This window comes from Saccopteryx bilineata, chromosome 2, assembly GCF_036850765.1.
Source record: "Saccopteryx bilineata isolate mSacBil1 chromosome 2, mSacBil1_pri_phased_curated, whole genome shotgun sequence".
Classification (NCBI taxonomy): Eukaryota; Metazoa; Chordata; class Mammalia; order Chiroptera; family Emballonuridae; genus Saccopteryx; species Saccopteryx bilineata.
In genome coordinates this window covers 284,631,411-284,657,611 of record NC_089491.1, presented here as the reverse complement: position 1 = coordinate 284,657,611, position 26,201 = coordinate 284,631,411, and the positions used below count along the sequence as shown (strand labels likewise).

At 37.7% G+C, this 26,201-nt stretch overlaps 2 protein-coding genes across 3 annotated transcripts in view; both read right to left on the bottom strand.

Moving 5' to 3' along the window:
• RABGAP1L (RAB GTPase activating protein 1 like) overlaps positions 1-26,201 on the bottom strand; it is a 603,348-nt gene that overhangs the window by 367,881 nt on the left and 209,266 nt on the right. The window lies entirely within an intron of this gene.
• On the bottom strand, positions 6,545-11,076 carry GPR52 (G protein-coupled receptor 52). The gene is made up of 2 exons (XM_066255118.1): positions 10,526-11,076; positions 6,545-9,489 (listed from the first exon to the last, which is right to left on the bottom strand). The coding sequence occupies exon 2, from the start codon at positions 9,150-9,152 to the stop codon at positions 8,067-8,069; it is 1,086 nt and encodes a 361-aa protein (XP_066111215.1). The 5' UTR covers positions 9,153-9,489; positions 10,526-11,076; the 3' UTR covers positions 6,545-8,066.

Here is a 26,201-nt window from a genome sequence, read left to right as displayed (position 1 = left end):
AAAGAAAAAAAAAACCCAAGAGTTGTTATATCTAATTACATATGTGTAATGGAACTATTTGTGATTTTTTATCCTTTTAAATCCCTAAATTTCCTCAAGGGGTAAATTTATTGACAAATTAAAAAGAAAAACAACCAAAATGAACCTTTTTTTTTTTTTTTTTAATACAGAGACTGAGAGAGTCAGAGAGAAGGATAGACAGGGACAGACAGGAACGGAGAGATGAAAAGCATCAATCATTAGTTTTTCATTGTTGCAACACCTTAATTGTTCATTGATTGCTTTCTCATACGTGCCTTGACTGCGGGCCTTCAGCAGACCAAGTAACTAACCCCTTGCTTGAGCAAGTGACCTTGGGCTCAAGCTGGTGAGCTTTTGCTCAAACCAGATGAGCCCGCGCTCAAGCTGGCAACCTAGGGGTCTCGAACCTGGGTCTTCCGCATCCCAGTCCAACGCTCTATCCACTGCGTCACTGCCCAGTCAGGTACCAAAATGGATCTTGATTGAGAATGAAAAAGGGAAAATTATGTAGAAGGGATGGAAATTAGGAGAGGCAGAGTTTGGGAATAAGTTTACAGTGATTAGCTATAATTCATTCTTTCACACAGTTGTCTGAAATTAAAAGGTGCTAATACAAAAGGGCAAGTTGGTGGGTATATGAAGTAGAGACAATATCAACATGCAAATGATCTCTATAAGAAATCCTTGAGGTCTTCTCTTAATACCCTCAGCCTATAGACTATTCTGAAAAAGAAAGAGAGACCTAATCAATCTCTGAGATCTTTCATTTAAAGTCAAGCTAATAAAAATCTGATCATTTACTGTCTTTTAATATTTAGCTCTACATGAAATTACCCTATTCATTCATTTAGAGAAAATACATGATAAAAAATTGTGAAGGTGCTCAGCCAGACTACATGAGTTCCAATGATGACTCTACTACCTCAGTGACTTGGAACAATACCTGGTGCATAGGAAGCATATGTTAAAGTGGTTGCTTTTATTCTAATGCAGCAATTGAAGTGTGTCTTCACTATTATCGTCAAGATCATTTATTCATTTTTCTCACTCATACAAATAACGTGAAGAAAACCAAAACTTTCTGTTACATTAGTTTAAGACACCAAGTCCGGCTCCTGTACAGCTCAAGCTTCTAGTCTTTAGTTTTCTGTTTTACTATCCTGCAAAGGAGGCTGCTTATTTATAAGTAAATCAATTCTTTCAAACTATACAATTATCAATTATTGAAAAAAGATTAAAAAGTGCTTTTGATGTTTAAAGATTACATCCAATGTTAAGTATTATTGACTCCACACTTAAATAATGTATGATCATACTACATTAGCAGTTAAATAAGAAATAGGTTTTATATGCAAAGAACTCTACCACATAGGAAAAAATATAAATATAGTAAGTATGCAGAAAGAGTGGGTCTGTGTTTCACTTAGGGCAAGATATTCAGTTGACAAACACTGGGATCTTATAGAAGGAATCAACATCTAGGGTTTTGACCATTTGCTAGAAATTGTTCTGATGCCTAGATAAATCAAGCTGAAAGCAGCAACTACTCCTTCCTATGATAACCTTTAGTAATTATAAAAGAACAGTCTGTTATTTTGAGTACCGCATAAAAGGTATTTGTAGCCTCACACAAGGGGTCAGTACATTTTTTATGGAAGGGCAGATAGTGGATATTTTACACTTTCTGGGATATAAAATCTCTGCCACACTGCCTAACTCTTGCCACTGTAGTATGAAAGCAGCCATAGGCAATACACAAATGAATGGAGGCAGCTATGTTTCATTAAAACTATTTACAGTAGTAGGCAGTAGACTTCGAGTTGTCAATTTCTGTCTTACACTACACTTCTGCATGTAGTCCCTATATCTTCCATTAGTCTGTATGTTCTTGGAGAACTGAAAAATTTGTTTTACTTACAAATCTCATTATCTTGCGCAAAATTAAATATAGTTACACAGAGTAGTAACCTTATACTTAAAGAGCAAATGAATAAATGGGTCTATTAATCAAAAATTATCAGGTCCACATCATCTAATTAGCTTGACTGATAGGCAGACAAGTGAAAAATCTGCCTGACATAAACATAAAAAGAGCCTTGCCTGACTGGTGGTGGCGCAATGGATAAAGAGCTCCAACTTGGGACGCTGAGGTCCCAGGTTCAAACTCCAGGCTGCCAGTTTGATGAGCACAGACTCATTTGGCTTGAGTGCAAATTTGGCAGCTTGAGTGCAGGGTCACCAACTTCAGTGCAGGATCATCAACATTGATCCCAAGGTCACTGGCTTGAGCGTGGGATCATAGACATGATAGCATTGTCACTGGCTTGAAGCCTAAAGTCGTTGGCTTAAGCCCAAGGTCACTGGCTTGAGCCAGAGGTCATTGGCTCAGCTGGAGCCCCCTGGTCAAGGCACATATAAAAAGCAATCAATAAACAACTAAAGTGATGCAACTATGAGTTGATGCTTCTCATCTCTCTCCCTTCCTGTCTCTGTCTCTTACACACATAATAAAAAAAAAATGTACTTTCAACTATGACAAAAATAATTAAACATTCTACAATGACTATAAATTGAATTTCCCCCAATCTATAATGTGGTAAAAGCATTAAAACACATACACAGACACACACTTCTTTATTTATCCCTGTGCTACCACTGGATGTCCTGGACTTCAAGATCTATAAAAATAAATCAAGATATACTCCTCATAAATTTTAATAGTTTGTTCAATTACAAATGTTAAATTGCATTTAGAAACAGAGAAAGTAGGGCTGCTATGTAAAGTTAATGATTAAAATAACAGAAGCTGTCACAAAACCCAGTTAGCAACATTACGCTCTAAATACGAATCTTCAAAATACATGTTTCTAGATTTATTTCCAAATAGATACCTAGAAATCTAGTAAAGTTTTAGGATCTTGGACATGTAATAATTTCTTTAATTGCTTTGGAAAAATAAAAGTACAGAGATAAAACTAGTCTTTAGGATATTTTTTTCTCAAAATCTATTTGAAGAGAGTAGCAATTTGAAAGTACACCTACCTGAAATTTTTAATTTCAATACAAATAACATTTTAAAATGTGACGTATGGCAAGAAGAACACTTCACAAAATCCTCGGTGTACATTATACAGAGGTTGTTTTCTACAATTGTGTTGTATTTTGAAATTGATAACTTCAAGCAATTCTGAAAACCGAATTTTGAATTATCTTTTCCATGCCAAAATAGTAAATACAAAACAAAATCCAAATGTTTTTTGGATGGATGGCTCAACGGAAAAGTGTCAACCAGGTGTGCCCGAGGTTGCAGGTTTAACCCCAGGTCAGGGCACGTATGAGAAGCAATCAATGGATACACACAACTAAATGGAACTAAGTGAAACAACAAATTGATGCTTCTGTCCTTCTCTCTTCCATCCTCTCTGTCTCACTCTCTCCTTCCCTTTCTCTCTCTTAAAAATCAATGGAAAAATTCAAAAATCCAAATATAATTGAACTTGTTAAAACATTAAAACCAGCATTTTCAGGACTTTTATCGGCTTCCTCACAAATTATCTTTTAATCTTCTCTACATCTATCATTTATAATATCAATTTTACCAATTTAGCATTTTTGTTCTAAAATTCCTGAAAGAGTAAATGAAATAACTGTGAAGAGGCTATTAGTATAAAAGTATGACCTAATAATACTTATTTTAAACCTCTAACTTTACTAGGACCATAAGTATTCTAAAATTGTACTTTATACAGAGTATATCCATGAACACTGGCTTGTGTCAGGGCGTGAACTCAGACACAAGTTCAAAACCCCAAGGTTGCTGGCTTGAGCATGGGCTCATCCAGCTTGAGCACGGGGTCACAGGCCTGAGCGTGGGATCATAGACATGACCCCCAGAGTCACTGGCTTGAGTCCAAAGGTTGCTGGCTTGAACAAGGGGTCACTAACTTGGATGGAGCCCCCCAGTGAAGGCACATATGAGAAAGCAATCAATGACAACTAAGGTGCTGCAATAAAGAACTGATGCTTCTCATATCTCTCCCTTCCTGTCTGGCTATCCCTGTCTGTTCCTCTCTTTCTCTCTTTCTCTAAAGAAAAAAAAAAAAAAGACTGACACTTAAGTACATTTAATACAGAAAAAGTAAGAAGGCAAGTTAATTTCAGAATCATCCCTGTCTTATCCCAACATCTGTTTGATAGGTATCTTTAATCTCAAATGATGTCTTCCTGAATAATTATTTCTGGGAAATAAACTTTCAGATATAATGGAAGTTTTATATATTTAAAGCATCTCAATCTAAGCCAGAATCTGAATTTAGAAAGATTTGAGGCCCTAGCCGGTTGGCTCAGCAGTAGAGCATTGGCCCGGCATGTGGAAGTCCTGGGTTCAATTCCCAGCCAGGACACAGGAGAGGTGCCCATCTGCTTCTCCACCCTTTCCCCTCTCCTTCCTCTCTCTTTCTCTTTCCCTCCTGCAGCCAAGGTTGCATTGGACCAAAGTTGGCCTGGACACTGAGGATGGCTCCATGGCTTCCGCCTCAGGCGCTAGAATGGCTTCGGCCACAACAGAGCAATGCTCCAGATGGGTAGAGCATCGCCCCCTGGTGGTCATGCCAGCTGGATCCTGGTCGGGTGCATTCAAGAGTCTGTCTGACTGCCTCCCTGCTTCTAACTTTGGAAAATACCAAAAAAAAAAAAAAAAAAAGGAAAAAAAGAGAAAGATTTGAAAAATAATGCTATTTTAGAAAACTCTAATAATGGATTAACTGTTATAAAATACAATATTTTAAAATTAGAATCAGTGATAGCTGTTGTGATGGCAATAAATATGGAAGCCAGAAAGATATAAAATAATAGCAGCTACAGCATTCAGAACCTTCCTAGGTGCCAGTGGCCACACTGAGCACAGGGACTGCATTATCTCATTGAGTCCTCAAATCCAGCTGGCTGAACAGGAAGGTATAAGCCTCTGGATTTCACTGAGGACTTAGAACATTCACAAACAGCTTATAATGGCCAGGATTTCAATCCAGCTTTCATATACTAGTAGGTTATAAAGGCTTTGAATACTGTAGAATTTTAGAAACCACAGATAATGAAATCCTTAAGTAATAGAATATAGTATTACTGTTTGTCTATTGTTTATAATCAAATTGGATAATTACCACAGAATACAATATAATGAGAATAATGGCTTTGCTTTCTGTTTATAAAGCACATTAATCTAAAAAAGAGCAGTTTCAACATATTACCTTATTATATAAACACATACTGAAGTATATCAGAAGGCAGTTAATGGCTTATATCAGAGTTGCACAGGAAACATTACAATAAATGGAGAATCTAAACCCAGAACTGGCCTCATAGAGGCTCCCCTATCGGCCTACAATAAAGCCTTCCTTCTCTCCTCTTCTTCAAAAATATGTCTACCAATAAGAAATTTATAGAGATTTGAAAAAGCTATTCAAAGAAAACAACAAAAATGAACAACGGTAATGTCAAGGAAATGCCATGCCCTGGGGTTTCAGTTTGATTATAGACAAACCCGCCAAGTTTGGGCATATTAGGATTGCTGTTTTCATCAAAGAGACTTGTAAGATCAAGGGAAATATATCACAAGAAAAGAGGTGAAGTAGAAGATTCAAGTGAGAAAAAAGAAATAATAGACATTTCATAGGGAAAAAGTAGAAACAGAGGTACAAAGGTTTGCTGGCTCCTGGGGGCAAGCAGTATACAGCACAGAGGGCAGGTGTACAGCTCTGGCTCCAGGCCAGCTGGGGGTGAATGAACCCTGCCACTGGCCTTCCTAAGTGACCTTGGCCAAGTCAGTTTTCTTTGTCTTCCTTGACTCTACAATGAGAATAATTGCAAAGGGTCATAGGAAGGATTCAATGTTACATGTAAAACTCAACACGGTGCCTGACACACAACGGTTATTATTATTATGAGAAAAAGCCAGAAGAGGAAAATGCCATAAACATCACCTTGGGTTTTCTGTACTGGGGACTTACTGAGTCTTTTCTAACTGTACATACACTTTTTCTTGTTCTTTGTTTTCCTTTAACTGTCTAAACTTTAAAGGGGCATTTCAACTTTTCCAAGATGTTGCCAGCAAACAGAGAACAAGAATTAATATAAACAACCCAAACCACAGAAATGTAAAACAGTTAAATTTTTATCCCAAATAAGTAAACTCTTACTGCAAGTTAAGTATTGTATTAAACTGAGGCGAAGTCTGACTTTGATGTATAGAATGCTATTTTAATCTTTATTTTAAACTTTCTTACATGTTTAAAAATATACAGGGGTTCAGAACAACCTCAATAAAATTAGGACATTTCTACTAAAGGACCTCTGAAGTCAAACCACCAGTGTGCAACATGGTTGGCTTCCACGGGCACATTTCATTAATGCATTTCATAAACAAATCAAAAATGCTGAGAAGAAAAATACTCAGTAGTTTGATATAAATTTTAAAATATCTGTCAGGCAGGAAAATTATAGTAAAAAAAAGTAAGACTTAGATGTTTTACACTCACACCTGCTTCACTACTAATTTCCAAACGCCATTTGGCTACATCTAAACCCCTGACGAATTATTACACAATTCCATGTAGCACACTAAAAAATAAGCTAATTTAATCTCTGAATATGAAAACATATCATTACAAAAGAAAATGCTGAAAGCTCTTACCGTTATTTCATAATTAAGTATTTATATTCTCAGCAACACTAAGAATGCAGCTTGATCTAATATAAATATCTAAATAACAGCTACACAAAAGTATTTTCCTCTTAAAAGAAGTTTTTGTATATATTTTCCAATGTTGGTGACTTAAGCAACATTGATTGATCTATATATTGTGCTAAGAAAACATTAGGCACAGATCACATAATAACATTTACATTTTCTTTGTTGTAAAAAATATAGAATGTGCAAATGCATATCACACAAATGATTAGTGGACAGAACAGTAAGTTTGGAGACCTAACACAAAAAGGTCAATATTTTACTCTTAAAAAAAGAAAGAGACACAACAAGTAGGCTTAAGAGGGATGCTTCACTTCTGGGGCAGTACTCTGCATTGCATTAGAATTATTTGTGGATTGTCTTACAGGAAAACAAAGCTTTACTATAGCAAAAAGGACACCACATTGGGCACATGAAATAATTTAAAAGGAATCAGAAAAAATGTTTCCAAAGCCATTAAAAATATTTAACACACTATCTCAAACAGGTTATTGATTGCTTTGTTGAAAGGAAAAATTATCTAACATTATGATTGCTTTATGTTATATATTCTTTCATTAGCTAAGACACTTCTGGATTAAGGTACCAAAGAATGTAGACAAAGAAAAATATAGCAGACTGTCAGGAAGGAGGGGTGGGGAGCATAATTTTACCCTGAAGAAAGAAAAATACTGTTCTTTTTGCTTATAGTAGAAAATTTGTGCTGCAGAGATTATAAAACACAAGCAAAAGGTTGTGTGGCGAGTACTAAAATATAGTGCTTACTATGCATCCATCCTCCATGAGACTACTTAGGAATTTTAGAACAGCATGTTTAAAAGTCCACTTTGATGCCAAACATTATACTTTCTCACATATATAATATGTAGCATTTTTCTCTAGAGGGCAATTGATGTAACTAATTTCCATAAACACAATGGGAGTGAGAGAGACAGAGACAGGACAAGAGACAAAGACAGAGAAGAGAGTTCAGTCACAGAGAGGGAGACAGAGACACTGAGGGGCTTTGCTCACGTTCCTTGGAAGATCTGATATACTTTTGTCACCCCAGTGCTTAATTTTTCCTATTACTGCACATTTATACTCACACGCTAAAATAATCTCATGAGATTACTCCCTATACATCCTCTACTTTAGTTTTTTCCTCCAGGAAAAAAGGGGGGAAGAAACCTTTAGTCCCTTCATCTCATAGTTATCTATTCAAGTAAATATTTCTCCAGTGGCAGATTTCCAGATGCATCAAGACTATGATCCAAAACCACTGTCATATTACACTTGATTTATCTTGCAGTTCTCTTCAAATGGAACAGGAATTAGCCCGTTTCCTGGGTTTGGGGTCCCGGGTGTCCTGTTCCTTAGGACACATACAAGACATACACATGGTCTCCGACAGCCTTCGGAGGCCTAGCCGGAAAACACTGTTGGAAAGGCTGTATATTACACAGTTACAGAAACTATTACTTATAGCAAGCCAAGTTGTTAGGAAGGACAATGTTGGATTGTCTAAGAGCCGGGAGCTCTCCAGAAGAAAGTAAATGATATAGGGAAGCCACAGCATGTAAAACACACTGGTTATACGAAACAGGACCATGGCATAGCGACGGTCGGGGCTGTGTCCAGTCTCTCCAGAGGCATCCACCCCGTGGCTAGGGAACCGGGCCCTCCGGTCATGAATCTCTTTGGTGTGCTGCCGGCAGATCTTGAAAATGTGGAAGTAAGTGAAGCAGACAACAAAGGCAGCGGGGGCATAAAGTAAACAAACAATAAAACCAGTAAAATAGGCACTGGTGAGCCAAGAGGTGGCACACCATTCAAAAATGTCACCGTGGTAACCTGGTTTCCCCCAGCCAAAAAAGGAAGGCAAGAAAATTAGGCAGGAGTAGATCCAGATCAAAATAATGCAAATTCTCAGTCGACAAGGAGTGACCAGTTGATTGTAGGAAAGAGGCTTGGTTATTGCAAGATAACGATCCACACTTATGCAAGCAAGACATGCCATAGAAACACTTTTGAGAACCGAGATGATATATCCAAACACCTGGCAAGTCAACGACTCGTGGATGCCTGTGGAGTAGTGCAGAAGTGAGAGGGTAGGAACCAAGCAGCTCACCCCCACGAACAGATCAGCATATGCCATCGTCTGGATGAAATAGCTGGTGGTATAATGGTGTAAGAGTGGAGCACAGTGAAAGACAAAGATGACCGTTAAATTCCCAGCAATGATCAGGAAAGTCAGCAAGACGATAACAACTGTCTCAAAGATGCAGACGTCCACTGCACTGTAGTGGCCAAATCCAAGTGGGCAAGAGTGACGCTCGGACAGATTCACAAGGTCACTGCTCAGGTTGAGGATCCTCCATTCAGTCCACCTGGATTCATTCATGGCTTGGAGTTAAGGGAACCTGCAGCCTTGGCTACAGCAAGCTGGTGGCCTCCCAGCATCTGTTACACTCTGCACCTGAGTGTCCCAGGACCAGTTTTGGGAGATGGTGGCAAGTGCCTCTGTCACTGCTGAGCATCCCAGAGAGGACTCACGTCTCTTCATCAGCCTCAGTGCAGCAGTGACACACCTCAGCTTCGGGGGAGGGAGGGGAATAAACTACAGAGGAGGTGGAAAAGGTCACTCATGAGCTTCCTCTGGTGGTCTCAACAAATTTCTGCAGACACAAGGCACTTCTAGAGAAGATGGATTTATTACCTTGCACTAGGAAAAACTAAATCTGCAAAAAGAAACAAAATATCAATTGCCAAAGGAAGAAGAAAAGCTTCTGTGATCTGTTTGTCCTCCTCAGAAAGGCTGTTTCTTAGGGATCAACTAGAAAGAATGAGAAAAGAAAAAGTCTGAAATTGCCTCAGACTTCCTGTTTCGTCTATCATAAGTAGTGGGTTCACATGTTAGAATTTAAATAATTAAGGTCTCAGATTTGGTTGGAAAGCTAAGAAAAAGTTCATTGTGACAAAAAGAGTCTTTGGGCTCAAATGAGGGTTTGATGCTGGTGGATCCACTTCATGATCCATTTCTCTCTCATTTCTTTAAAAAGCTAATAAGATGGACTAAATAAAATATATTATTTAAATTTAAAATAAATAAATAAAGCTAATAGGAACCACCACCATCACCCCCTCTCCCAAAAAGGTTAATTCCAAAAGACTCATCTGTATTTGGGTACAAAGGAGCAGAACAGAGGTAACAGACTCCAGATTGCCATACAGCTTATAAGAATAAAATAAACCCACAGCTCCATTAGGGAAGATAATACACAATGGGTTAACACCTGATAAAATATAATAAACTTGTGAAGTTTTCATTCTGCATGCATTTTTTTTTAAGCATTCAGAAGAAAACAGCTTTAGTCTATTACAGTTACTGGTGCTACCAGTAACAATCTAATTTATCCTTCTTCCTTTTCAAAAGGAAAATAAATAATTTTTGCTATTAATTTCAGCGTTTATTATCTGATATGCCACCTTATAAATGAAGCACGATCATGAAACATATAGCTAAAAGTTTTTGCTCTCCTTGTAACCACACCTATATCTCATATATATACATATGAATATATATGAAATTCAGACAATAACAGAAACTTTCCTATCTACTCTGTGCTTATTTGATTAGAAATGCTGCCATTATTTATTACTTAGGTATTTCTAGTAGGCATGATAATATATGCTTCTCCACCTTTCCTATTTTCATTAGATGATTAACACATTAAATCATTACTTCAACTAAATTTTCTGAAAGTGGAAAATTACCTTGTTATATTTGCAGTTATGTAGCAGCCATATGTTTTAAGAAATGTCTCTTCTATTTCTGCTTTCTATTTTGAGCAAGTGCTCAATTAACACAGGGGCCATTAGGTAAGCTGTAAGATGGTCTTGTGTTAAAATACCTCTAACGCACAAAGATGAGTTTAAAGAGTCTGAAATACTGAAAGGCTGGCAGGATGGAATCCACTCAAATGCTTCCAAGGTCGTTCTGGTATAAGGTTAACATTGTCAAAGTCTTTTTTAAAGTACAGGCATTTCAGAGAGTCGCTTGTCAGCCTCTGTTGTCATACCTTTTGCAGAAATACCATGCATTAAAAATAAAGACATTTCTTCAGGAACAATGCAGCGGCACTCTTCTGAAAGTTATTTTCTCGTGCATAACCAAGTCATTCAGGGAGTCCCTCTCCTTTGAAAACAGCCACAGGATATGCCTCTTTGCACATTCCCAGTTTCACTTGTCACAAAATAGTTCTCTTGTTACAGGAATAAGGCAATGCTTCTCACCTGCATTCACTCTTATCAGCTGCTAGGCTGGGCTGCTTGATTCAGAAGTCCGACTCACTGTGATGCAGTTCCCAGGATGCTGTCGGGATATTCTTCACAATCGCTCAGCATCACTGCCTCCACCTGAGCCGGAGCCCAGCTCCTCCTCCTCAGCCTGAGCTGATGCAGAACTCACCATCAAAAAGGTGACTCGGTCCTCCTGCCCCAATCAACAGCACAGCCAATGGCTACTGCAGCTGAAACTGTCACTAGGTAACAGTTGCCAGGCACATGCAGGCTTATAGACTCACTCGGCAAGCTCCGATCAAGATTGACAAAAGAAGACAATGGGACTGACCAATCCTTATAACATATTAATGGCATGTATGGATCTCTAAAGGTATTCTCCCTCTAGCATTTGTAAGGATTATTTCCTATGGACAGGACAGAAAAAAACAAAACAAAACTAGGATACACCTTTAAAACCTGCAGAGAAACTACCACCAGGTACTATGACACTAAAAAGTCAGCAGTAATATAATGCTCACTGGCAGAAAAAACTTATTAATTATTAAAAATCAGCTAAGTCTTCATGAACTCAAGCAATATAGCTATTATTTTTGTTCTCTAAAATAGTTATATTTTGATTAATAGAAGTTAAAAATCACTCAACAATCTGTCCAATCCCTGCCCACACCCACACTAAATTGCTGAATTTAATGTATTTAACTGTACAAACAAAACACTGGAACTAAGACCTGTATACTAAAGTCAATTTCGGAAAATATTTAAGTCAGATATGACCTCAGAATAAGCAAAATGTTTATTTAATTCACTTTTATCCTAACACAAAAAAGATTCAAAGAACTTTGTGATATAGCACCTGAGATACCCATGTCCAAGTTCAAAGAAATTTATTTGATGAAGGTTAAAAACATTTCAATTTATTTTGACTTTTATCAATAAACATTCACTATTTTAAGCATAATTTAAGGGGTCAACACTTTTCTTAAAAGTGATTTAGAATTAATTTACCGTTTCAGAATTAAATTAGGAAAGTTAATATGAAAATGGAAGATAACATTTGTTGAGCACATTCTATGTGCCAATGACTATGCTATATGCTTATCTATTTATTTCTCTATAAAAACCTAACTCTCTGCCTGACCTGGGGTGGCACAGTAGATAAAGTGTCAGTCTGGAATGCTGAGGTCACCTGTTCAAAACCCAGGCTTGCCCGGTCAAGGCACATATGAGAAACAATCAATGAACAACTAAAGTGAAGCATCTGTAAGTTGATGCTTCTCCTCCTCTCTCTAACTCTCTCTCTCTCCCACCCTAAAAATCAATAAATAAAATCTTTAAAAAAAAACAAAACTCTAAGAAGAAGGTATCATCATTATCATTTTCCAAAGGTAGGAAGTGGATACGAGAAGGTAAGTATAACTTGCTTATTATTGCAGTTATGAATCTAGGATTGAAACAGGTCAAAATTGTCATTATTAACACCGTATTAATAAACCTCATCTGTATCCTCTCTCTGTTCCATAGAGAGCTGCCGGTCAGGAAATGTCTAAAAAGAATTCTTTTGGATTTCAAACGGTTTGTAAACAATAGGAAGCCTGCCTGACCAGGCGGTGGCGCAGTGGATAGAGCATCGGACTGGGATGCAGAGGAACCAGGTTCAAGACCCCAAGGTCGCCAGCTTGAGCGCGGGCTCATCTGGTTTGAGCAAAAGCTCACCAGCTTGGACCCAAGGTCGCTGGCTCGAGCAAGGGGTTACTCCATCTGCTGAAGGCCCACGGTCACTTTTAAGAAAGCAATGAATGAACAACTAAGGTGTCACAATGCGCAACAAAAAACTAATGATTGATGCTTCTTATCTCTCCATTCCTGTCTGTCTGTCCCTGTCTATCTCTCTCTCTGTCTCTGTAAAAAAAAAAAAAAAAAAAAAGAATAGAAAGGCTTATTCTTTCCTTCACATTGAAATTCCTTTCAGGAAAGCCATATAATTGCTAAAATCTTCAGATGTTTAGGTGAAAGAGAATGAAAGCACAGTTCTCATTACCAGGGGAATTTATTAGATAACTTAGAATAACACAGTCTTAAAATGAGAATCATTTGTGGTTTGAAAGTAAATATTTAAATTTAATACAAAAAGGTTAATGTAAATAATGCTGCTATGAACATAGGGGTGCACCTGAAGAAAATGAAAACACTAATTCAAAGAGATATATACACCCCTATGTTCATTGCAGCATTATTAACAATAGCCGAGATATGGAAGCAAACTGAGTGTCCAATGGATACATGAACAAAGAAATAATATGTGATATATACAGAGATAATGGAATACTACTCAGTCATAAAAAATGAAATTCTGCCATTTCTAACAACATGGATAGACTCAGAGGGCATAATGCTGAGTGAAATAAGTCAGAGAAAGACTGATATCATATGATTTCAATTTTATGTGTGGAATCTTAAAAACAAAATAGAAACAAACTGTTGGTTACCTGAGGGGAAGATATAGGGAAGTGGCAAACTGATGGAGGAGATTACCAGGTACAGATTTCTAGTTATAAAGTAAATAAATCAGAAGGATGTAATAATGTACAGCACAGGAAACATAGTTAAAAATATTTCATCCTGGCTGGTTGGCTCAGTGGTAGAGAGTCGGCCTGGCGTGCAGGAGGCCCAGGTTTGCTTCCCGGCCAGGGCACACAGGAGAAGCACCCATCTGTTTCTCTACCCCTCCCCCTCTCTTTCCTCTCTGTCTCTCTCTTCCCCTCCCACAGCCAAAGCTCCATTGGAGCAAAGTTTGCCTTGGCTCTGTGGCCTCTGCCTCAGGCACTAGAATGGCCCTGTTTGCAACAGAGCAACACCCCAGATGGGCAGAGCATCACCCCTTGGTGGGCATGCCGGGTGGAACCTGGTCGGGCACATGCGGGAGTATGTCTGACTGCCTCCCCATTTCCAGCTTCAGAAAAATACAAAAAAAAAAATTCATAATTTTATATAATGATAGATAGTATGGAGACTTACCATGAGGATCATTTCTAGTGTATATATATATTAATATCATATCATTATGGTATACAGCTGAAACTAACAGGATATTGTATGCCAATTATATGTCAATTTTTTTAAAAAGGTTAGAAAGTCCTATTGTATAGGAAAACATTTTGACTTTTAGGGATACTTCAAAGTACTAAAATCACACAAAATTGGGTTTAACTAACATTTTATTTAATAATAATAATAAATATTCAAAATTTAAACTACATTAGATAAATATTCATAAATGTAGTCAGATCCCACATTCCATACAAAGAAAAGTTAAACACCAAGTTTTATTACAAAACCACTGAAAAATAAAATGCTATCAATCCTTAAAGCTACCTCAAGTTATCCAAATCTAAACAAATCATTTTAAAACTAAAGACTTTTGTCTGTGACAACAGTGTGGTGATTACTAGGAGGGGAGTTGGGAAGGGTATGGAGGATGATGATGATGGACAGGGTTGACTTGTGGGGGTTGAACACACAATTCGATGCACAGAGATGTGTTGAAGAATTGGGCACCTAAAACCTGTATTATTATGTTAACCAGTGTTACCCCAATAAATTCAATTAAAAATAATAAAGTATAGACTTTACACACTTTTAAAAGTTTTGAATTGCAATTTTTCTAAAATCAGGGAAATGGCAAAAAATCTCAGGGAAATTCAAAAATTGCTTCAGTTTGACACATTTATACTGCTCACAAAAATTAGCGAGTATTTCAAAATGAATATGAAGTGATTAAAAAAAAAGAAGCATTGGATTTTTTTATTAAGAACATCAGAAAAGCAAATAACAAGTCAAAGAAAGTTCTTTGATTATGTAATGAGATGCAAAACCAACTTTTATTTTATTGGTAAAAATGCACTATACAAAAGGCTGAAAGTACTGGGAGTATCTGCACGTTCCCTGATCCCCTAATTTTTGTGAGCAGTGTATTTCCCACAATTCACTGCCAGGGACTTGAATCTCAGAATAGTGTAAATAAACCATAATTGTAAATGCTTTCAAAGGTATATGATAATATGAGAAGGAAAGTTCAAAGAGCACTAAGCTTCCTTCTTTCCCTCCATCAACTTCCACCAAAAAGTTCCAGTAATTCCAACGAGATCATTTTCTTCTTTTTAGAGACTGACTCTTTCTACTAGACCCTTACTTTTCTTCTATGCTACCCTTTTTTTCTGATCTGATTATAATAGGAACAAATTTATAATGTGAAGCTCTAATAACAAGAGCATTATCTACATAACACATTACAGAAAACACTCTTTGTTTTTACATTAGGTAGCATTTTCTTCATTTTCAGGGTCATTAGGTATTTGATTATTGCCATTCTTGATACAGTCATTACCCTTCCTCCCCTTTCAACTGATGGATGCTAATCAGGAAATCTCTAAGAGAAATCATTATCTGGGTTGACTTCAAAATTATTTCTAAGAGCTAAAACTTATATATAACTTCAGGAGATGATACATGACATTTGGGTTTTTTTTCATTTATACCTTAAAGATGTTTTATATATTCTTTTACATGTATCACTATTTCATTATTAAACATCTAAGCAATTCAAGTAACCACTCAATAGGATCTAAACAGTAGCAAGAGGGACATTAGCCATCAATGGTAAATAGAAGTAGGTGATGATTATCAAGGAGAATTACATAACTAATAAAAGTTATTAAAAAGTAAACAAATATAAAGTAAAAGGTTTTTAAATATACTTCTTAAATGTACCAAAAGGTGTATGCATTCAGAATTGATCTATTTCTTCTACCACTCTTCCCATTGGTTAACTTTTCCCCATCTCCATTGTCACTAGCCTAAGCAAATTAGCATCATCTTGTATAGGCCACAGCGGTGGCTTTCTGGACTGTCTGTGGCCTCCTTTCAATCTGTTATGTACAAAACGAAAAGAATATTTCTTTCAAAATGCAAACCAGCTTATACTACTCACCTGTTTAAGATATAGTACTTCAGTAGTTTGACACTGCCCTTAGAGATAAAGTCCTGACAGGTGCTATAAAATCCAGTCTCCATATATCTATCCGACCTTACTTCCCTTTTATGTTGTTTATGATTAGCTAAACTGGCTGTATCTGCCCCCACCCCCACTCCCCAAGTCCCACATATATGTGCTATGTTCCCTGCTGCCTAGTTATCTGTACCTACTGCTTACTATGCCACCACACTTGTTTTAGTTAATTCAGATGCAATCTGCAGGTTTCAGTTCAAATACCACCTCCTCAAGGAAACCTTCTTTGCACTCCCAGATTCCACACTTATCATAGTTACAATGATCTATTTCGTTCAACTGAGTCTTTCTGACTAGATTGCCAGACCCATGACAAGAGCAACATCTGTTCTGTTCCTCACTACATCTCAAGTGTCTACACTACAGAGTTATGTATGATATAGGAGTTGGACAAATATTCAACCTAATTTTAATATAAATCATATAAAAATAGCTTAAAGAGTCTATAAGATGACAAAATAACACTAATAACCAGTTTTTGTCTAAAGTCAGAATACGCAAAGTTTCTTGCAATCCCTTGTATGACATATAGCTTCATAAGCAAGCTATAAAATATATGACCATATTGCAGGGGAAAAATAATTAGTCGCCTAATATATTCAAATTTAAGGCAACAATCACTACTACAGCTACCTAAACTTGATTCAATATAAATATTTGAATAGTACTTTGAAAAAAATCTTATCTAGCAAAAGATAATGATTATTTACTTATTTGAAAACTGACAAATGCTGCAAAATGCAGTATCAACAGATTTTAAATGTAGTCTATCAGTACAATGTAGTATTAACAGTATCAAGGCAACATGGTCCATGTGCTAAAAATAAATAATGAAGCCTCTGAAGCAACATATATCAATCCACTGATCAGTGACCTGGCAAAGGCAAACAGTTTATGTTGTCAACTTCGTTTCATTGTAAGGTAAGTTATTAACAATTAAAAATATTTAACAAATGCTACATTAATACCACTACAAAAGAAAATTTTTTCAACCTGGAATACTATGGGAGACACTCTATGGGAAAACCTACAGCTAACATGATATTTAATGATGAAAGACTAAACGCTTTCTCCTTAAAAATAAAAACAAGACAAAGATATCTGCCCTCACCACCTCTAGGCGCATTGTACTAGAGGTACCAGCCTGTATAACAGGCAAGAAAAAAAAAACAGGCCTGACTGGGCAGTGGCACAATGGATAGAGCATTGGCCTGGGATACTAAAGACACAGGTTCAAAACCCCGAGGTCGCTAGCTTGAGTGTGGGATCATAGACATAACACTATGGTCGCTGGCTTGAGGTCAAGGTCGCTGGCTTGAGGTCAAGGTTGCTGGCTTGAGCAAGGGGCCACTGGCTCAGCTGGAGCTTGCTGGTTAAGGCACATATGAGAAAGCAATCAATGGACAACTAAAGTGCCACAACAAAAAACTTAGGCTTCTCATCTCTCTCCCTTCCTGTCTGTCTGTCTGTCTCTCTCTCTCTGTGGCCCTGCCTGTCCCTCTCTCTGTGTATCTTTTTGGCATGCATGTGCTAAAAAATAAAGGAAACTTAAGTCGTACAAGAAAAGACATGATTATATACATAAGAAATACTTAAGGCCTAACCAGGCAGTAGCACAGTGGGTAGAGTGTCGATCTGGGACGCAGAGGACCCAGGTTTGAAACCCCGAGGTCACCAGCTTAAGCGTGGGCTCATCTGGTTTGAACAAGGCTCACTAGCTTAAGCCTAGGTCACTGCTTGAGCAAGGGGTCACTCAGTCTGCTGTAGCCCCCTGGTCAAGGCACATATGAGATAGCAATCAATGAACAACTAAGGTGCCGCAACAAAGAATTGATGCTTCTCATCTCTCTCCCTTTCTGTCTGTCTGTCCCTATCTGTCCCTCTCTCTCACTCTGTCTCAAAAAAACGACAACTTAAAACAGTACCCATAAACCATTAGAACTAATGAATAACTGTCATAATACAAGGTAAGACAAAAATTGCTGCGTTTCTATACACTTACAACATACAATAGTAATAAAACTTTAAAGCAATAAACCATTACTCAGAAAACAGAAGAGTCTGAATAAATTTAACAAAAGATATATAAGACCTCTACTCTCAACACTACAAAATGTCATTTAGAAAAATGAAAAGGTCTTAGGTAAATAGCAAGGTATTTTATTTTTATGAATTAGAATACTCAATATTGTTCAGAATGTCAGTTTTTCTCAAATTGATCTATACATTTATTTGCTATTCCAAGTAAAATCCAAGCATACTATTTCTTGCACTAAGGAGTTGTTTCTAAAATTTATATATTAACATAAAAAACCCAGGATACAATATTCGGGATGACGTCAGAGTAATGGCGCAGTAGGAAGCGATACCGATAAATCTCCCCCAAAACTCAACAAGATCTTCAACCAGAAACAGAAAAACCTATCCTTGGAGCCTCCAGATGCTTCGCAATACACCCGAAGGTATGGTCGAGCGAAAAATTTGCTAAATATATAATCAAACACCGAAGGAAGTAGGGAGTAAGAAATGCTCCGCCTTCCTCACTAACCTAAACATGGAGGCTTTCACTGGGAACTGAGAATATAGAAACTAAGGCGGGCAAAGGGGGTGAAGAGATCCAGGCCACGGCACAAACAGCCAAACCAGGCTGTGGCATAGAGATCCAAGCCGAGGAAAAACTGTTCCTGTCGCAACCCGGGCAATACAAGCTAACACTTGCGCCAAACCCAGACAAAGAAAGACAAGCGGGGCAGCCATTTTCCCCGATCTCTGGGTCAGCGCGCGCAGATAGTGGGCGAGAGATTCCTTCCAAAGCCCCGGGAGTGGGCACCCATGTTGTCCCACAGAGAGGCAGAGTCAGAGGCCTTTGTGTGGGCCGAAAACGGAATCTCCAAACCGCCACAGCACCCTGGGAAAGCCACGCACGGGGAGGGAGTAAAAACTAATTCCAACGCTGGAACTTTTCCGTGCGGGAGGGGGTTTCACTCAGAGGGTGAGGCAGCCGGCCTGATATCCTGGTAGGCGCGCACGGAGAGTGAGCGAGAGATTCCTCCGAGCACCTCAGGAGTGGGCGCCCGTGTTACCCCACAGAGGGGCAGAGTCAGAGGCCTTTGTGTGGGCCGAAGGCGGAATCTCCAGACCGCCCCAGCGCCCTGGAAAAGCCGCGCATGGGGAGGGAGCAAGAGCCAATTCCAACGCCGGAACTGTTCCGTGCGGGTGGGGGTTTCACTCAGAAGGTGAGGCAGCCGGCCTGATATCCTGGTCTGCGTGTGCAGATAGTGAGCGAGAGATTCAAGTGTCTCGGCAGTGCGCGCCTGTGTTACCCCACAGAGGGGCAGAGTCAGGGGCCCTTGTGTGGGCCAAAAGTGGAATCTCGGGCCGCCCCAGCGCCTTGAAAAAAGCCGCAAACAGGGACAGAGCGAGAGCCAATTCCAACGCTTGATCTTTTCCATGCGGGTGGGGATTTCACTCAGAGTGTGAGACTGCGGCCTGATATCCTGGTCTGGGCGCACAGATAGTGGGCAAGAGATTCCTCCAAGTGCCTCGGCAGTGCACTCTCGTGTTATCCCACAGAGTGGCAGAGCCAGAGGTCTTTGAGTGGGCGGAAGCCCCGCCTGATTATGCTAGCAGCTCTGACTGACTGAGCCTCACCCAGAGCCCTGTGCTGAGTGGGAATACAGTGGGGAGTTGCCAGCTCTTTGAGCCTCTTACTATCCAGGCAGAGGCAGCAGCAACCCCATAGCTGGATTCTCAGGCTACTAATTGAGGAAGGAAAGACTAGGAGAAAGGCTCCAGGAACACGGACTCTCTCACTGGCGGAGCCTATAAATGCTAATGAGCCTCGACTGCTAACGAGATTAAAGCACAATACACAACATCGCCATAGAGACTTATCAACTGCAACCTCTACCTGAGCGTGCCAAAGAGGCAGAACCCGGGGTACAGAGTCACCGACCAGGAAGAGGGAGAGAAAAGAAAAAGCAAGAAGATAACCTCTCAAAATCAAGAATAATCCGCAGACTTTATAACCTATCCCATTTTATTATATTTGTTCCCCTGTTTCTCTTATCTTCATTCTTCATTTTTTTTTCCTCCTCCAATTTGGTCATTTAACTCTCTGCCGGTCTTACTCTCTCCTCTCCTTGAACTACACTAACCATAAGTGATACATCTCCCATTATCTTTTCTTTCCTCTTCCTTTCTCTCTATGAGGGTTGCACTCCAAAACCCTTAACTCTCTCTCTCTCTCTCTATCTCCTCTTTTTTCTTTTTTCTTCTTTTAGTTGTTCCCTCTTTTTTTTTCTCTCTCTCTTTCTTTTCTCCCTCTATATTAGTTTCTTCCTTTCTCCTTTACGTCTCCTCTCATTCAAACCTCAATAACGAACAATATCTTATCTGGGACTCAAACTTATATTTGTGGCATTTTGGGGGGTTTTTACTTCACCTTCTTAAAACACTAGCAGTGATCCCATCCCTGGCTCTCCATTTTATCTAGTTCTTGTTCCACTAAATACAATAGTAATTTTTTAATTTGTCCCCCCATTTTCCTGTTTCCCTCTTTATTCCTCTCATCATAACTCTTAGTCAACCAACACCTAAAACCAAATCATTTTATTCTTGATCCAAATTTTTTTCTTATTTGCTTTTTGTGGGTCCATACACCCTTCTTTTTCCTTTTTTTTTTTGCCCCTTTATTACTTCTCCCCAATTCAGGCCCTCCACTACAGTCATAGTTTGTTCTATTTAGTACAATATAATTCACAGTTCAACACAAGATTTTCTCAAGAAAGAGGAGAGAGGAGAGAAGAGGAGAGGAAAAAAGGAGGGAGGGGAATAATTTCCTTTTTTTAATTTTAATTTTATTATACTTTTCTTTATTTCATTATTAATTTTTTTTAAACTTTTCGATTTTTTATTTTTTTTAACTTTTTATTCTTTATTAAATCTCATTAGTACTATCAAAAAAAACACCTTCAGATGCCATTAAGAAAGAGAAAATTGAATATCATGGATACAAAAGAAAGAGAGGTAACACAGCTAGATGAGGAAAAATCTATGGAGAAAAAATTTAATATATTGGAAACCTTGGAGCTAAATGACAGAGAATTCAAGATAGAAATCCTAAAAATCCTCCAAGATATACAAGAAAACATATAAAGGCAACTTAGGGAGCTCAGAAAACAACTCAACGAACACAAAGAATATATTTCCAAAGAAATTGAAACTATAAAAACAAATCAAACATAGATGAAAAACTCAATTCACGAGCTGAACAATGAGGTAACAAGCTTAGCTAATAGAACAGGCCAGATAGAAGAGAGGATTACTGAAATAGAAGACAAGCAACTTGAGGCACAACAGAGAGAAGAAGAAAGAGACTCAAAAATTTTAAAAAAATGAGATAGCCCTACAAGAATTATCTGACTCCATCAAAAAGAATAACATAAGAATAATAGGTATATCAGAAGGAGAAGAGAGAGAAAATGGAATGGAGAACATACTCAAACAAATAATAGATGAGAACTTCCCAAGCCTGTGGAAAGAACTATAGCCTCAAATTCAAGAAGCAAACAGAACTCTGAGTTTTCTTAACCCCAACAAACCTACTCCAAGGCATATCATAATGAAATTGGCACAAACCAATGACAAAGAAAAAATTGTCAAGGCAGCCAGGGAAAAGAAGAATACAACATGTAAAGGAAGGCCCATTAGATTATCATCAGATTTCTCAGCAGAAACTCTACAAGCTAGAAGAGAGTGGACCCCAATATTTAAAGTCCTGAAAGAGAGGAACTTTCAGCCACGAATACTATACCCATCAAAGCTATCCTTCAAATATGAAGGAGAAATAAAAACATTCACAGATACAGAAAAGATGAGGGAATTCATCATCAGAAAATCCCCACTCCAGGAATAACTAAAGGGGGTTCTCTAATCAGATACAAAGAACAAAAACAAAAAAAAAAAAACAAAGCCACAAGTAAAAGCTCCAAGAAGAACACAATAAAACCAAATTTAAACTCTGACAACAACAAAAAGAAAGGGTGGGGAGAAGATGGAGATTAACAGTAGCAAAGGATGATGGAGTGCAGAAGTACTCACAAAATAGTGCTCTACAATGAACAGGGTAGGAACCCTTTTCATTACTTAAAGGTAACCACCATTGAAAAAAACACATGAGATAAAAAAGATAGAAACAGAGAAAAGATGTATGGAATACAACCAAATAAAAACAAAAGATAGAAAAACGAAAGAGAAGAATCAAAAAAGACACAAAACTAACAGAAAGAAATCTATAAAATGGCAATAGGGAACTCACAAGTGTCAATAATTACACTAAATGTAAACAGATTAAACTCACCAATAAAAAGGCAGAGAATAGCAGAATGGATTAAAAAAAAAAATCCAACTGTATGCTGCCTACAGGAAACTCATCTAAGTAACAAGGATAAAAACAAATTCAAAGTGAAAGGCTGGAAAACAATACTCCAAGCAAATAACATCCAAAAAAAAGCAGGCGTAGCAATACTCATATCTGATAATGCTGACTACAAGACAGCAAAAGTACTCAGAGACAAAAATGGCCATTTCATAATGGCTAAGGGGACACTGAACCAAGAAGACATAACAATTCTTAATATATATGCACCAAACCAAGGAGCACCAAAATATATAAGACAGCTACTTATTGACCTTAAAACAAAAACTGACAAAAATACAATCATACTTGGAGACCTCAATACTCTGCTGACGGCTCTAGATCGGTCATCCAAACAGAGAATCAACAAAGACATAGTGGCCATAAACAAAACACTAGAGCACCTGGATATGATAGACATCTATAGGACATTTCATCCCAAAGTGACTGAGTATACATTTTTCTCCAGTGTACATGGATCATTCTCAAGAATTGACCATATGTTGGGCCACAAAAACAATATCAGCAAATTCAGAAAAATCGAAGTTGTACCAAGCATATTTTCCGATCATAAAGCCTTGAAACTAGAATTCAAATGCAAAAAAGAGTTAAAAAATCCCACAAAATGTGGAAACTAAACAACATACTTTTAAAAAATGAATGGGTCAAAGAAGAAATAAGTGCAGAGATCAAAAGATATATACAGACTAATGAAAATGACAATACGACATATCAGAATCTATGGGATGCAGCAAAAGCAGTGATAAGAGGGAAGTTCATATCACTTCAGGCATATATGAACAAGAGAGAGCCCAAGTGAACCACTTAACTTCAAACCTTAAGGAACTAGAAAAAGAAGAACAAAGACAACCCAAACCAGCCGAAGAAAGGAGATAATAAAAATCAGAGCAGAAATAAATGAAATAGAGAACAGAAAAACTATAGAAAAAATTAATAGAAAAAGAAGCTGGTTCTTTGAAAAGATCAACAAAATGGACAAACCCTTGGCAAGACTTACCAAGGAAAAAAGAGAAAGAACTCATATAAACAAAATCCAAAATGAAAGAGGAGAAATCACCACGGACACCATAAATATACAAAGAATTATTGTAGAATACCATGAAAAAGTTTATGCTACTAAATTCAACAACCTAGAAGAAATGGATAAATTCCTAGAACAATATAACCTTCCTAGACTGAGTCAAGAAGCAGCAGAAAGCCTAAACAGGCCTATTAGTAGAGAAGAAATAGAAAAAACCATTAAAAACCTCCCCAAAAATAAAAGTCCAGGCCCTGCCTGACCTGTGGTGGTGCAGTGGATAAAGTGTCAACCTGGAAATGCTGAGGTCGCTGGTTCGAAACCCTGGGCTTGCCTGGTCAAGGCACATATGGGAGTTGATGCTTTCCAGCTCCTCCCCACCTTCTCTCTCTGTCTCTCCTCTCTCTCTCTCTCTCTCTCTCTCCCTCTCCTTTCTAAAAAAAAAAAAAAAAGTCCAGGCCCTGACAGCTATACCAGCAAATTTTATCAAACATTCAAAGAAGACTTGGTTCCTGTTCAACTCAAAGTCTTCCAAAAAATTGAAGAAGAAGCAATACTTCCAAACACATTTTATGAGGCCAACATAACCCTCATACCAAAACCTGGGAAGGATGGCACAAAGAAAGAAAACTACAGACCAATATCTCTAATGAATACAGATGCTAAAATACTAAACAAAATACTAGCAAATCGAATACAACAACATATTAAAAAGATGATACATCATGATCAAGTGGGATTCATCCCAGAATCTCAAGGATGGTTCAACATACGTAAAACGGTTAACGTAATACACCATATCAACAAAACAAAGAACAAAAACCACACGATATTAGCAATAGACGTAGAAAAGGCTTTTGATAAAATACAACACAATTTTATGTTTAAGATTCTCAACAAAATGGGTATAGAAGGAAAATATCTCAACATGATAAAGGCCATATATGATAAACCATCAGCTAACATCATATTAAATGGCACTAAACTGAAGGCTTTCCCCCTTAAATCAGGAACAAGACAGGGTTGTCCACTCTCTCCACTCTTATTTAATGTGGTACTAGAGGTTCTAGCCAGAGCAATCAGACAAGACAAAGAAATAAAAGGCATCCATATCGGAAAAGAAGAAGTAAAGCTATCACTTTTTGCAGATGATATGATCCTATACATCGAAAACCCCAAAGAATCTACAAAAAGACTACTAGAAACAATAAGCCAATACAGTAAGGTCGCAGGATAAAAAATTAACATACAGAAGTCAAAAGCCTTTTTATATGCCAACAATGAAACAACTGAGAACGAACTCAAAAGAATAATCCCCGTCACGATTGCAACAAAAAAAATAAAATACTTAGGAATAAACATAACAAAGAATGTAAAGGACTTATATAATGAAAACTATAAACCATTGTTAAGGGAAATCGAAAAAGATATAATGAGATGGAAGAATATTCCTTGTTCTTGGTTAGGAAGAATAAATATAATCAAGATGGCTATATTACCCAAAGCAATATACAAATTTAATGCAATTCCCATCAAAATTCCAATGACATTTTTTAAAGAAATGGAGCAAAAAATCATCAGATTTATATGGAACTATAAAAACCCCCGAATAGCCAAAGCAATCCTAAAGAAAAAGAATGAAGCTGGGGGCATTACAATACCTGACTTCAAACTATATTATAGGGCCACGACAATCAAAGCAGCATGGTATTGGCAGAAAAATAGGCACTCAGACCAATGGAACAGAATAGAAAACCCAGAAATAAAACCACATATATATAGTCAAATAATTTTTGATAAAGGGGCCAAGAACACACAATGGAGAAAAGAAAGCCTCTTCAATAAATGGTGCTGAGAAAACTGGAAAGCCACATGCAAAAGAATGAAACTGGACTACAGTCTATCCCCCTGTACTAAAATTAACTCAAAATGGATCAAAGATCTAAACATAAAACCTGAAACAATTAAGTACATAGAAGAAGACATAAGTACTAAACTCATGGACCTGGGTTTTAAAGAGCATTTTATGAATTTGACTCCAATGGCAAGAGAAGTGAAGGCAAAAATTAATGAATGGGACTACATCAGACTAAGAAGTTTTTGCTCAGGAAGAGAAACTGATAACAAAATAGACAGCCAACTAAATGGGAAATGATGTTTTCAAACAACAGCTCAGATAAGGGCCTAATATCCAAAATATACAAAGAATTCATAAAACTCAACAACAAACAAACAAACAATCCAATAACAAAATGGGAAGAGGACATGAACAGACACTTCTCCCAGGAAGAAATACAAATGGCCAACAGATATATGAAAAGATGCTCATCTTCGTTAGTTATTAGAGAAATGCAAATCAAAACTGCAATGAGATATCACCTCACACCTGTTAGATTAGCTATTATTAACAAGACAGGTAATAGCAAATGTTGGAGAGGCTGTGGAGAAAAAGGAACCCTCATACACTGTTGGTGGGAAGGTAAAGTAGTACAACCATTATGGAAGAAAGTATGGTGGTTCCTCAAAAAACTGAAAATAGAATTACCTTATGACCCAGCAATCCCTCTACTAGGTATATACCCCAAAAACTCAGAAACATTGATACGTAAAGACACATGCAGTCCCA